The 14,664-nt window shown below is 30.6% G+C and overlaps 1 protein-coding gene across 4 annotated transcripts in view; it reads left to right on the forward strand.

Annotated features, from left to right (window-relative positions):
* Positions 1-14,664, forward strand: part of LOC143226037 (protein O-mannosyl-transferase Tmtc3-like) — an 87,161-nt gene that overhangs the window by 35,987 nt on the left and 36,510 nt on the right. For all 4 annotated transcript variants that reach the window (XR_013014254.1, XM_076456433.1, XM_076456434.1 and 1 more), the window contains 4 exons: positions 7,246-7,382; positions 9,373-9,454; positions 10,008-10,107; positions 12,971-13,086. Coding sequence is in view for 3 of the 4 variants with exons in the window: in XM_076456433.1 (XP_076312548.1) it covers positions 7,246-7,382; positions 9,373-9,454; positions 10,008-10,107; positions 12,971-13,086 (435 nt within the window). In the remaining variant the exon portion in view is untranslated. The remainder of the gene's footprint in view (positions 1-7,245; positions 7,383-9,372; positions 9,455-10,007; positions 10,108-12,970; positions 13,087-14,664) is intronic.

The following is a 14,664-nucleotide window of genomic DNA, read 5'->3' on the forward strand; positions in this document are numbered from 1 at the left end:
CATAAGAAGGACAAAGAACGGTTACCTCAGCTTTTATATCAGTAGATTTGTGTAATTAGCTACTAAGTGGAATTGACCCCCTGATTCTAGTGTTGTAAATCCAAAGACTTGCCGCTGTTACACTGGTGAACACTTGCATGGGAAAGTTAGGATATTTTTGTTATTTATCGTAGCACCCACACCACTGTTTTTTGGTGTGTTTTTTTCAATTCATTGCCCGGACAAACGACAGGCACCACAGCTTGTTACCTGTAAAACACAAAAACACCAGTCGTATGCTATTAAACTCCACACAGGGCCAATACAAGGATCATAAACTGCTTGTACGTTTTTATGTGTTTATGATAATGCAAATTCAAGAATCAAAGTTGTGAAAATTGCAAAGACATTGAATTCATGAAGTCATTAGTCACCCGTTAAGATAATTATATACACTTATCACGATGTGGGCAAACTGATTATAGATTTTTGTACCACAACTCCCTTGATTAAACGTTTTCTTAATAGGCTTAGATTATATACGTTTGACATGGTGTAGTAGAGAACTTGTGGTTCACGACACGCTGCTGTAAAAATGCGTTTCGCAATTTTGGAACTGCAAGTGCGCTAAATTAGTTCGACACCAAACTCCGTTATTCGAACAAACTACAATTAACAACGAATGCTATTGACCATTTTCCTTTTTTCGAGTTTATTGGTTCGAAATTAGGGATAATTATATGCAGATAATACTTGGTAGCTTCACCTGGACTCATGAAGTAATATAATCCAGGAAAAAGAAATAAAATTTGCTGGTAAAACATTTTTGTTTTGTATGCTACAGAGTGTTACACTGTATTGTTTAAAAGAAACATAAGGCATCCACAGCTTTATTTTCAGATTCGGCATGGCCAGGTGGTTTGGGCACTCGGCTTTTAATATAAGGGTCGTGGGTTCGAAGCCGTTAGTATAAAAGTAGCCTAAGAGTTGACGGTGGGTGGTAATGACTAGCTGCTTTCCCGTACACTGCTAAATTAGGGACGGATAGCACAGATAACCTTGATCTAGCTTTGCGCGAAATTCATAAAGCAAACAAACAAGCAAGCTTTATTTAAGTGTCACGATTAGATGACCTAATTCTTTTTAATCTAAGTGTAACAAATTTTGTAAGCAGAAGACTGTTGTTTTTTGTTGGATTTTTTTGTTAGGAAAGTTCGCTCTCATTTCTTCAAAACCTGTAGAAAATGCTTGTCGGTCTTAAGTCGTCCCTGTACTTTATAGACTTCCTTACATATCAACACATCTCTCGTTTGGTTTATCACAACTGAAACGCACTATCGAGATGAAGATTGTTGTGAGGATTTCCCAAAGCCTCCTTAATACTTCATTTTCTACTTGTGTTCACAATTCTTCAGACTACAGAATCCCATAACACTAGTTTCTGAGCCCCACGATACCATAATCATGTTCAAGATAAAACCAGAACCAAACAACAGTTTAATCTATTGTATTCTGGAGAATTATCACGAGATTATATAGGTTGAAAGCTCTTTCTGTGATAGAATCGTGCTGATCTTCAAAGTCACATTAAGTGGAAGTATTCACAAAGGAAAATGTAGAAGCCATAAACATGATTGGGTAAAATAAGATAGTACGATAGTCTGACAGGAATTGGTTTGTTTTATCAGTAGCACTAGTTATCTCCGAAAGGTCCTTAAATGGTTTTACCATTTACTTTGAAAAAACAATGTAATTAATAAAGTTTTATGACCACGTGATTCAGATATTATTTAAATGATATTCAAGCGCTTAGCTAAGTTTATTTTGGCTTTCGATTAAAACATATCGTCTTCAGCGATCTTAAATTTTATTATTATGGCCAGACGTACCAAAACGGTTAAGTGCCTAGAATGTAAATCCAGTGACAAATGTGACGCCTCTGGTCGTCCACAAAAATACGTTTCTCATTTTAAGGTCGTAGGTGCACTGTATTAGTGTCAACTAAAAGCCATTTTTTTATCAGACAGAAGTAGCCAAAAGCTGCAGCTGCCTTCCATCGTATCTGTCGTCAGTTCAAAATTAGGGACTATTGTGTATAATTTGTTCTTTGTATAGCTTTGCTAAAAAATTCTGAAATAATAAAAAACTGAATTTAGATATATGACATGGTAGTATCATCTGTGAAACACTTTTAGGCTATCGCATTTCATGGATTATCAGTCACTGGTAGTAGTAATTCTTCGTATGATCAACGGCAAACTCCAGTTTTAACAGATATAAATTAACAACGCCTAATAGCATATATTATACTTTCTAAAATGATAAAACTTGTAATAAAATAGTTCAAAACTCACACACTTATTGCTAAGCCTAAGATAGTAATTTAGAAAACTTGCATTCTCCGAAACTTGATTTAGAACTGTGCAACATGCATGAAAGCAAACAACGACGAAAATAATTAATTTGACTCATCTCTACGCTCTGAAACTCTAAAGGTCATGTGAGATATTCAGTTTGAAAAATTAATTTTATACATTAAAACTGTAGATTCTTTTAAACAACAACTATAATAATTGTCCACAAAGAATGCCTCTTCAATCTTAGGTTTCTATATTAAAGTATCAACGTTTCAATGACACGCTATATCAAATTATTAGTTTAAACACTGTTGTCTTAAGTGCTCTTTAAGGCTTCTAAGAGATGAATAAATACCCTATAACTTGAGCACTTTCAAAATGTGGACCTTTCTTCTTCTAGTCCAAACTTGGACAAACAAAAATAAGAATGTTCTAATTTTCTAAAGCACTTGGGTGGTAGAGTGTTTTTTCTAACATCACAAATGTTAAAGTTTGTAAGTTAGTGATTGTTTTCAGAAAACAATATATGAACGATCTGGCTAAAAATAACCGTTTTTTACTCTTTAAGTATTTTTACTGATTAATCTACCACAGATAGAAATAACTTTAAAAAGAATACGCAGCAGAAAACAGTTAACTTTATAAATTTAATGTTGAATAGTATTTGTTCATTTAATGTCAAAGTATTTAATACACGCTCACTTGCGTATGTTAGAGAAAAGTCATACTGTGTTATCTGGTATGCGCAGGATTTAACATAAAGAAAGAATGATAAAAGCTTTACGTTCATTATGAGATTATCATTATCGAATGCAAAATCTAAAATATTTTTATTCCAAGCTAACAGTTTTATATATATATATATATATATATATATATATATATATATATACAAATATAAAACAGGGGATTAAATATTGTTAATATTAACATTATTCATAACTTTACAACAGCGATTAAGAATGTAGATGTGATACAAAATGGCGTTATTTTTATGTAGGATCTATATAAAATTAAAAATGATTATAATATATCATATGTATATATATTCATACGTGCTTTACTTACACGACAAAAGAAACAGATGTAACAAATAAAACGCACATTAAAATTATTCGTAACTTTTCTGACAAACAGAGGTAGTGATTTAAAACTGTGTGAAAATATGATTGTGAAAACACACTGTTCATCCCAAGCTGGTTCGAATCCCCGTCACACCAAAGATGCTCGCCCTTTTAGCCGTAGAGGCGTTATATTTACGGTCAATCCCACTATTTGTTGGTAAAAGAGTAGCGCAAGAGTTGGCGGTGGCTGGTGATGATCAGCTGCCTACCCTCTAGCCTTACACTGCTAAACTAGGGACGGCTAGCACGGATAGCTCTCGTGCAGCTTTTTGCGAAATTCAAAACAAAACAAACCAAGCTGTAAATATGCATATCGTATATTCTCTACCGCACCATACCTCAATACGGACGCTTGTGTTCCAATATTGGGCATGGCATCCATCAATCCTAATCAATTTTGATTTTAAAACAAGAAACAAAATATGTTAGTTCTAAACTTATTGTTCATTACAATAATACTGGTTACAAATTTTTCACTTACAACAGACACTATGAAGTTTGATGCGTCTTCTAACCTGAATGAAAGTTATTGCTTTTATCATACTTAGATCCCCATAAAACAAATGTTTGGGTAATAATGATCATATGGAAGTAAAATAGTAAGCAAAACAGCCTTTTGACAAACAATTTATTGATTATATTGAAATAAAGCTCAAATAAAGCAGTTAGGTGAGTACATTTAATTTTAAAGTACACAAGTACGTGTGGTAAGAGTGAATTCAGTAAATTTAACGAATTTAAACTAGAGCGTCTTTTTCTGAACACAATGTATATTCCTAGAAGACCATTAATTATTTGACAAATTTATATAATATTTCACATTTTTTTTATTGGCTATAATGTTAATATTGTACATGGATTAAGTATACGAATTAAGCAACCTATAAGCCCTTTAATAATGTCTGTGTTTGTGTATGTGTGAATGTATATAATCTTGAAAAATGTATGTGATGCCAACAACAACAAAAAACAAGTCCACATTGGGACAGCGGTAAGCTTACGGATTTATAATACTAAGATCAAAGGGTTGGATTCCCTTAGGTGAACACAGCAGATAACCCGATGTAGCTTTGGTATAAGAAAACACACACACAAACTAATTATATTTTCTTCAGTATTTTTTTTATATTTGATAAAGCTTTTGTTTTTTATGAGGGACGAAATCTTTGTTAATCAGTGTAATCACTAACAAGAACATCTGTTATAACTGATTTAAAGATAAAATAGCCACTAGAATTTTAATATGTTATTAGACTTGTTCTTTAAGTTCAGTTTAATTTTTAAATGGGTTTTGATGGAACTAAGAGATAGTTCTTTGAAAATTTAAACAATATGTTTAAAGCAAACAAAAACCTATTAGTCCATCTCGGCTGTTTCATCCTCTAAATTAAGAAAGTTAAAAATAAAATCTTAAAGCCAACCCTTATTAATTTACTTATCAAGGTTTCTCTTAACTACAACATCCGAAGGCAACCCATTTCAGAAACCAATCAATCTATTAGAAAAATAAGTCTGTCTTACTGAAGATGTTTCCTACCTTGCCAAAATTTTTATTTGTGTTTCCTATCATTTCCCATTACTTATGAAACAAGAGGATGCATCAACACAATCACTATCCTTTACAATCTTAAACACTTCAATTGAATCATCTCTAACTAATTTTTCTTCAGTATAAAACAATTTTAAGCAACTTCATTTCTCATCATATGACAACCCCTCCATCTCAGGCACCATTCTAGTTTTATTCCTCTGAAACATTCAAACAATCCTTTCTAAGGTAAGGAGCCCACGGCTAAATACAATTCTCCAAATGTGACCTAGCCAGCGACATGTACAATAAAACTATAATCGCTTCAGACTTCTATTCAATGTTTCTGTAGACAAAAATCCTATTTGCCCGACCACTAGCAATAGCACATTCCTTGGATGGCTTAAGAGATTGATCAACCTTACACCAAGATCCTTTCTTTCATAAGACTATTTCCATCCAAATTATAATTCAAGTTATCAGAAATCGCATGCATTACTGTACATTTAGTATATATAAAACCCACGTAGCATTTATTTGCCCAACTCATTAAATGACCTAAATCATTTTGTAATTCAGCAGTATTCCCTTCATAGCCAACAACACTCAAGACCATAATATCAATCGCAAATTTAAGTAACTGATTTAATTAAAAATGAGCAAAAGTTCTACGACTGAGTCATGAGGTACCTCACTTGTAACATTAGTCCACTTTAACAGAATTCCATTTATAACAATTCTCTTCTTTCTTCTATCCTATTAGCAATCTATTAGCAACATTAGTTAACTTCCAATCCTATGGTACGTGCCCCAAACCCTTGGGAAATGTTATTTCGCCCAGGAGTCTTATTGTTCTTTAAACTCCTCAATTTGTTCTTAATCAGCTCAAAATTACGCAAGTGGCTCACATATTCAATCCTTAACCTTATTAAAACCCTTGGGAAATATTACCTGGCTCAAAAGCCTTATCGTTCTTTAAACTTTCCAGAGTTTCTTAACAAGCTCTGAATTAATGCAATTATCTTGTTCGATTTTATTTCCTTATATCAGTTGTTCAAGATGAAAGATATTGCTTAAATTTTCATTAGTAAAAACTGAAGAAAAGGCAGAATTTCATAACTCAGCCATCTTATAATTATGATATATGAGACTTCCTTTATCACCCCTGGAAAGCCTTACATTCTGAAATTTTATTTACATTTGGTGTATTTAAATAAGTCTTTACTGTTAATTATTATATTTTCAACCAACGTTCCTAATGTTCTAATTTCCTGTTTGACCAACTTCCTTGTTATTTTATTATTTTTTAAATATCCTGTTATACCAATCAGTTTAAAGTTCTTAAATTTGTGATGCTTTTCTGTAGCTGTATGTATTATATCCTTTGTGAGCAACACCTGAATTTTTACATGCAACCACCATTTTTTTCTATAAGGAATATGTTTATCTCGACTACTTAAAAATTTACCTTTAAATTTGTTTCCATATTTGATCAATGTCTCCAAATGTCTTGCAATACTTATCTTAATTCTGCTAACAGTCTGCCATCTATTGGAATCATTTGTAATAAACTTTTATTGTCATTAACTTTTCTTCTTTTTTCAAAAATATATAAAGCTTTATCCAGAATAAAGGAAAAGTAACATAAAGCTATTCTTCAAATAATGTTTGTGATCAAATGTACGTTGCTTTTGACTAACTAAATATTAATGATGATAATAGTTCTCAATTTATTATAAACAAAGGATTGAATAGTAAATTAAAATAATAAAAAAACCTTTATTTAGATAACAGGCATTAGTAAAGTATTTTGTTCAGATATTTAGTTATGTGCTTATTTCATTAGTGATAAATATATTTAGCATTTGTTTCTTAGGTATACGTTTTACTTTTATGAAACTTAATGAGAGTAAGTATTGAGAATCCATAGGAATTATTGATCTCATTGAGGTTCTTATTTCAGTTGTTTCAACCTATAGAAAATGAAATATTAGTTTACAGTATTTTCTTTGTATTCTACTGTAATTAAATATCTAATATTTAAACAACTTACAAGAGCTGTTGTAGAAATCAGAATTTACCATTGAAACCTGTTGTTTTCTATTTCACCATAACCCAGTTACAGTTAAGGTATAGAAACCCTGTGTGTATATTATTAATGCTTTTTTCTAACATACTGTTGTTTCTAATTTATTGAAATATATATTTCAGAATTTTTTATATGCCATGTTAATACTTCTTTTTCATTAACCTATAGGAACACAGCCACAAGTCCTACAGACCTCTGTGTGTCCTAACATTTAGGCTTAACTATATGTTAAGTGAACTGGAACCTATGAGTTACCATTTAGTAAATGTTGTTCTACATATTTATGTGTGTTTCCTTTATTTTAGGTAAGTTTATGAATAATATATCTAGTTTTCGTATATGGCAATTTAGTTATTTGTAGGTGTATAACAAGAACATTGTGAAATACTATTATTTCTAAAGTGTATGAAGATCAATACAGCTGATGTGAAACTTGAAGTACAAGTAACCTTTTACCTTGAAATACACATATATAAATAGAGGTTTTTTTATAGGATAATCAGATTTCCAAAATATTTATGTATTCAGTTATACTTGATTGTAGTTCATGAAACTGCATTTAAATGTCTATGTTAAATAAATCTACCAATGTATTTTGTACTAAGGATCTACTCACTAGCAATATCTCTTGTGAAAAATACATACATTGTGAATTAAATCATAATTGTTTGTAAAAGTACAAGAGCATATGTTTATCACATCAATGCAATTTCTCTTCATTATCACCATTTTTATGTTAAGTTTTTAGAAAGACATTTGGAAAGATTAAAATGCTAATTTTGTCATTATAGATATGTTTATAGTTTGATTTTTAGTTTATTATTAACTTGTAACTACAAATATATCTATATTTGCTGTGCCTACATTATTATTTTGATATATTTCATAACAAAAACAAATATTGTTGGTTTTGAAAACATATGGCCATAAACAAAAAGTAACAGAAATTTTAAATAATTTTATACTAGCTTTAAATACGTGTATTCTCTGTAAGAAAACGCTACTTTAATTGTAAATGTATTTGCTTTCAGTGACATAATATAACATGGCAATAAATATATTTGCTATGTGTGACTGAAAACTACTTTGGCTGTAAATATCTTTGCTCTCTGTGACTTAATGTTACTCTGGCTGTAAATATATTAGCTGTATGTGTCTGAATGTGACTTTGGTTGTAAATAAATATATTTGCTCTCTACGACTGAACATTGCTGTGACTGTGCATAAATTTGGTCTCTTTGACTGAAAGATGATATTTGGTTTTAAGTATATTTGCTTCCTGTAACTTAGTGTTACTTGGGCTGTAAATATAGATGCTGACCATGACTAAATGTTATTTGGACTTTTTACACATATGTTTATTGTTATAAAAATGTTAGTCCGAATCAGTATTTTGGAAATGGTTTAAATACTGTTGTCATAATTCATATTCCTATAAAATAATGAAAACTTCAAATAATAATATTTTTTCTATGACATTTAAATATTTCTTACCATTTTCCTTATTATGTTTATCAGATATACTACTGCTTAATTTATTACTGTAATATTGATTATATAGGAAATGGGTTTTGAATAAAGAAACTAAAAATAAGAAAAATAAAGTATTTTCAAACATTTTTTTAATATGATATTCTGACAACAAGAAGTAGTTTAGAAGAAATGTGAAGTTCGGTATGTTGATTTCTTATGCAAACTAACTGAATAATTTGGATTTTCAGTGTATATATTTTATATTTCACAGTTAGACTTTATTTAGCTATACAATGTAAACTACTCAATATTTTGGTGAAATAAGAACTGAACCAGGTTTCAGGCAAAGCTTAAAAGTAGAAAATGCTCATAGTTTTGAATCACATGAAATTAGCATTGACAACAAAAATATGGATGTGGTACTGACCTAAATTTTAACAAGTTTAAAGTTTGTTTTATTGTTTAAGAACTAAAAATATTTCTAAATTTTAGTTTTATGGTATACTGCTTTATCTTAGTGACTATTTCTACTATATTCATAATACAGGACTGTGCTCATTTATTTATATGACACAATTTTAACGTAATTATTAGATCTACCTGTTAATATAGAGTAATTGTAACCATAGTCTTTAATAAATGTATATGTTTCACTTGAACTTGTGCAGTTTACAGCATTCTAATTATCTTATTTCATTGTGCCATGGGTATGAACTATAAGTTGCTATTATCATTGAGTGAGAATATTGAAAAGTTCAACCTCGAAACACCACATTAAAAATACTTGTATGTTTTTAGCTTGGATGTATTTCTTATTTCCAGAATTACCCATCTATTCTTGTCAGAGAGTGTTAGCCTTGTTGCATCCATTCTCTTTGCTGTCCATCCCATTCACACTGAAGCAGTAAGTGTGTGAAATACTTGTTGAAATGTATTATCTATTATGTGTTGGTTAAAATAAACTGCAGCTATGTTAAAACAATTTCATGTAATAAGTATTTTGAAATAGCTTGTAACAAATATGAGAGCTTATTCATCTATATATATATATATAACTTATGAGTTATATATTTTATTAAATTATTATGCAATGGGTACGTGCATAAGACAAAGGAAGTTAAAATTAATAAAGTAACTTTTGACTTAATGATTGTACAGGTACCTTATCTTAATTGAGCAACTCTATAATTACAAACACTTTCATATTTGATATATAGTGGAAGTAATGGAAAGAACTTTTAGAATGAAAGATACATATTTATCAGAAAGTCTTAAACCACACTACTTACTATATTATTACCTTTTCTTTTACAAATGTTCTGTGAAACTCATTTTGAAATATCATCCATAATTCATTTATTGATAACTTTTGGTTTGCATTAAAGTAAAAATCACTTTATTAATATTTTCACCTTGTATTCATATATAAATAACTATTACTCTACTTTTTTATATAGGTTACTGGAGTGGTGGGAAGGGCAGAGATCCTGTCTTCTGTGTTCTTCCTTCTTGCTTTTTCTTCGTACATAAAAGCTACAAGAAAGCCACAACACACAGGTATTTTGTAAACTTCAAATTATCAACTTGCTTTTATACCATTCACTACCAATAGTATCTACATATTTTATCAAACTGGTTATGTGCATGTTTATACCTGTTAATTTTTTTTTTTTTGCAGAGATTAAAAAAATTGAGTGAAATCAGTAAAATACATGGTGCAACTAAACAGAAATTAATGTAATTAATTGTAATTTTTATAGTATTCGTATTTGTTTTTCATTTTTTGTATTGATTCGTGTCTTACGGAGGGACCTTGTAACCTAGGGTCCCAACCGGTGGGTCATGACCCCCTAGGGGTCGCAAAGCCTTGGCAGGGGAGTCGCGTAGCCTTGTTAGAAGTAGCTTGGGATAACATTAATTATTTCATCAATTACCTTTTCATGCTCTTACATTTTTATTGTTTTGGTGCAAAGCAAAACGTTTCAACTTTTTTTCAAGACGAAGATCTTCAATGGGAAAACGTGTGTGGGGTTTGTACGGATGGGGCACCGGCTATGCTGGGATCGAAATCAGGATTCCAGTCGAGAGTGAAGAAGCTAGCACCTCAAGCAAAGGGCATCCACTGCATGATTCACCGATATGCTCTCGCCAGTAAGACTCTCCCTGCCTCTCTGCAGGAAGTGCTTGAATCTGTAATCAAAATTGTAAATTATGTGAAGACTCAAGCACTCAACACTCGCCTATTCAAAGAACTATACAAAGACATGAATGCTGACCACGAAGTCCTTCTCTTCTACACAGCAGTACGTTGGTTGTCGAAAGGAAACGTTATTAATCGTGTCTTTGAAATGAAAGATGAAATAAAGCTATTCCTGGAGACTCAAGAAAGAAAAGATCTTGTAGCTCACTTCGAAGATGAAGCATGGAATAAAAGGGTTGCGTACCTAGCCGACATTTTTGACCAGCTGAACAAGCTCAATTTGAAGCTTCAAGGAAGGGAAACACATGTTCTCCTTTTTCAAGATAGTCTTCGGGCCTTTGTTTCCAAACTGCAGAACTGGCGTCGGAAAACCAATCTTGGAAGCATCGCTATGTTTGAAAAACTTTGTGGAATGACGGATGAGTCTCAGATCCAACTGGATCAGTTCCTCAAGGATGAGATTACCGAACATCTTCAGTCTCTAGAAAAGGAAGTCGAGCGTTACTTCCCTGAGCTATCACAGGAACAGGAGGCCCTGGAAAGGAACCCATTTTGTACTGAACTTGATGTATCCAGCATTCCAGATTATATCCAAGATGAATTTCTGGATCTAAGGAACGATCCAGAGCTCTTCAGCTCGTGATCTCTTCAAGGTGAAATTCGTGACTCAGTTCTGGTGCGCTATGTATCAGTCATACTCCAAAGTCAGCATGATAGCTTTACGTGTCCTTGTTCCATTTGCTTCTACCTACTTGTGTGAGGCAGGATTTTCCACTCTTGTCAATATAAAAACAAAGAATAGGAACAGATTGGATGTTGGAAATGACATGAGACTGGCTCTAACAAACGTTCGGCCACGAATTTCAAAGCTTGCTGCTGAAATGCAACATCAGGCATCTCACTAGCTGGGTTGGATTGCTGTTCAAACCTATGTTAATATTATTTTAAGAAATATATGTTCTTTTTGTGAATTCAGGTTGGACCAATGTGATTTAATTTGCTAATAAATAATTACAGAATTTTTAAATATTTTTTTAGATGTTTCTTTTCCTCTCCTTCACAGAAAATAACAGAAAAATTAAGCTGCTGATAGTAAGCCCTATCATGTATGGGGTCACATGGGTTTCAAACTTTTAGGTAAGGGGTCGCGAGTGCCAAAAGGTTGGGAACCCCTGTTGTAACCAATAGTCAATAATTAACAAACTATTTGAAGCATGAACAATTTTGAAAGTAAGAAAAAATTAGTTTAAAAACTCTCAGCCTTCCATTAGAAATGGTAATAAATTATACTAAAGTTACAAGTAAAATTATATTATACGACAGAGAATAATATAACTGTTACCAACATGAAAAGCAATTTAATATAGTTAAAACAAATACATGGGTAAACCTGATGTTACCATTCATCAGTTATAACAAGGTAACCCATTTCAGTAATTTGAGACTGGATGTAGGCTAGTGATTAGTGTGTTTGAATTGTTACTGAGAATTTTGGGTTATGTCTGTTTCCATATAAACATGCTTCACATTTTGGGACAGTGAGTTATGGTTGGCTCCCACTACTCAGTCAGTCACACATTATTAATTATTTTTCAGAACTAGCAGTGAGTGCTGTTGACCAGCTTCCTTCCTTCCAGTTTTTTAGTTCAAAGTCATAGATGGCTATATATGTAGAAAGTACCTTTTGTGTAGATTAGTGCAAGAATTTCTAAACAAACAAATTGAATTCATAACACAAACTTTAGTGCTACCTTTAAAGTATGTTTTAATATTTTAAATTCAGAGAATGAGGAATGCTGCAAATTAAGCTAAAGTATTAAATATTATTACATAAAGGTTATCTATATATTAAATGGATATACTTGGGTTTTATTGTAATTTGTTGTACCTCTGAATATATGTGATTATTGATTTAGAAAATATTATTTGATTATGGACATGTAATATTACTTTTAATAGTTGCATCTGGTATTTAACAAAACACATATGTAATTTCACTGTATATAGCATGGTTCACATATTGTTTTACATTATTATTTATTTTCACTCGTAAGTTCTTAGTATTTTAAAAGCCATGTCATTACTTCTTAATGACAAGCATTTCATATTTTTGACAGCATTTTTAAACTTTCTCTTTTATATATCAAGTTTTTAAAAGTATAACCAACTAATACTCATTGCTTTTATTATTCATATTCATAAATACTCTCAAATTCACAGATTGGTCTTCACTTCTAGAGTGTGTAATTTTTGTGGTAGTGGCTACACTTTCTAAAGAGCAAGGAATAACAGTTGTGGGACTATGTGGTGTATATGAAGTTTTTGTTGTGCAGAAGGTATGATTTGAAATAAGTAAATGAAACATTTTACTTAAAGTTAATTTCATTACCTTCCTTGAAAATAAATATTATGTGCAGTGTATTTATTTCCACATTTTTGTGAGTATTACTCAAAAGCTTTCTTGAATTAATACATCTTTTAAGCACTTCACTAAAGAAAGTGAAGTCTACCTAAAACGTATTTAAAATACAGAAAATGTTACTTTAAGAACAACAAGTGTTAAATTTATTAAGTAAACTCATTTACATAATTATACAATTAATATCAAACTGAATAAGCTTTTTTATTGTTAGTCTGAGTAATCAAATTTGAGTTTATAAACCATAGTGTGTTAATATAGTTGGTTTTAAATTTTTTTTTGATTTAACTGATTTGCATGTTTTTAAACCTAAACCACAAAGTCAAAACTAATAATGGACAAAAATTTTACTTTTGTTTAATATGTTTTAAGGTATTAGCATTATGTACTGTGTGATTCTTATAACTTTTTTATATGTTCTATGCTTGGTGCTTTTATACATGTGTATTATTACTGCTTTAGTCTATTGGTATGGCAGTACAGTAGTAATTGTTATTGATAATAGTGTTAATTCAGTTTAATTACTCCCATTATTTTGATATTTCTCAGTATTAATGTTTATAAGAATAAAATATTTTTATTCTATCTTCACTTTCAATAGAATTTTAAGTTTTCTTGAGCAATTTTTCATGTATATAATGTTATTATAAGGCGAGTTATTAGCACCAAGAAATATTTATAAAAATAATAAAGGTTTTGTTTAATTACAATGAAAAGTAAAAAACATTATTATGTTTCATAAGTTTTAAAAAAGTTAATTTTTCTACTACAAATGATAAAAAAAATAAAAATTAATGGATGCCATTATTAGTCTTAAACAGAATCTACAAAGCTGTCTACTCTTTATTGAAAGAACTCTAAACAAGATGGAAATTTGTTTTGTGTAAAAATACATTTTTTCTCAACACACAAAACCATTTTACACCATTAATTGTGGCACATCATATAATGAGCATATACTTGTGTTTAGTTGAAAAATGTATTTTTACACAAAACAAACTTCCATCTTATGTTTTGAGTTCTTTCAATAAAGAGAAGCCTTAGTTCTTATCCTATCTTGTACACTGATGCTTCAGTATGAAAAATATAACTAATTTATAAAATATGGTATTAATTTAGCATAAGTGTATATACAGTCACAAATATAATATACTGAACAAAATAATTCATGCATACTTACTAATAATATAGTATAAATGAGTTCTTTTCAGTAAAATTAGTTTTTATAAGTCTTTATACATATAAGTAGAATATAATGAAATATTTTGAGAATGTTTAACCAATTTTTCATACCTAGATATCTATAGACAATTAATTTCTGGTGATTAGACATTTGCTTTGATTATCTTGGACATATTCTGTAATTCCATGAATAAAATATTTATTTTGAATTGCTTCTCTCATTTCCCTTATAATGCAGTTTCTGCTAAGTTTTGTAATCTTTTAAATAGCTACTTAATTTTTATTTGCCACTAACAAAGTACAATGCTGTTCT

The sequence above is a fragment of the Tachypleus tridentatus genome, chromosome 9 (genome assembly GCF_004210375.1).
Source record: "Tachypleus tridentatus isolate NWPU-2018 chromosome 9, ASM421037v1, whole genome shotgun sequence".
Classification (NCBI taxonomy): domain Eukaryota; kingdom Metazoa; phylum Arthropoda; class Merostomata; order Xiphosura; family Limulidae; genus Tachypleus; species Tachypleus tridentatus.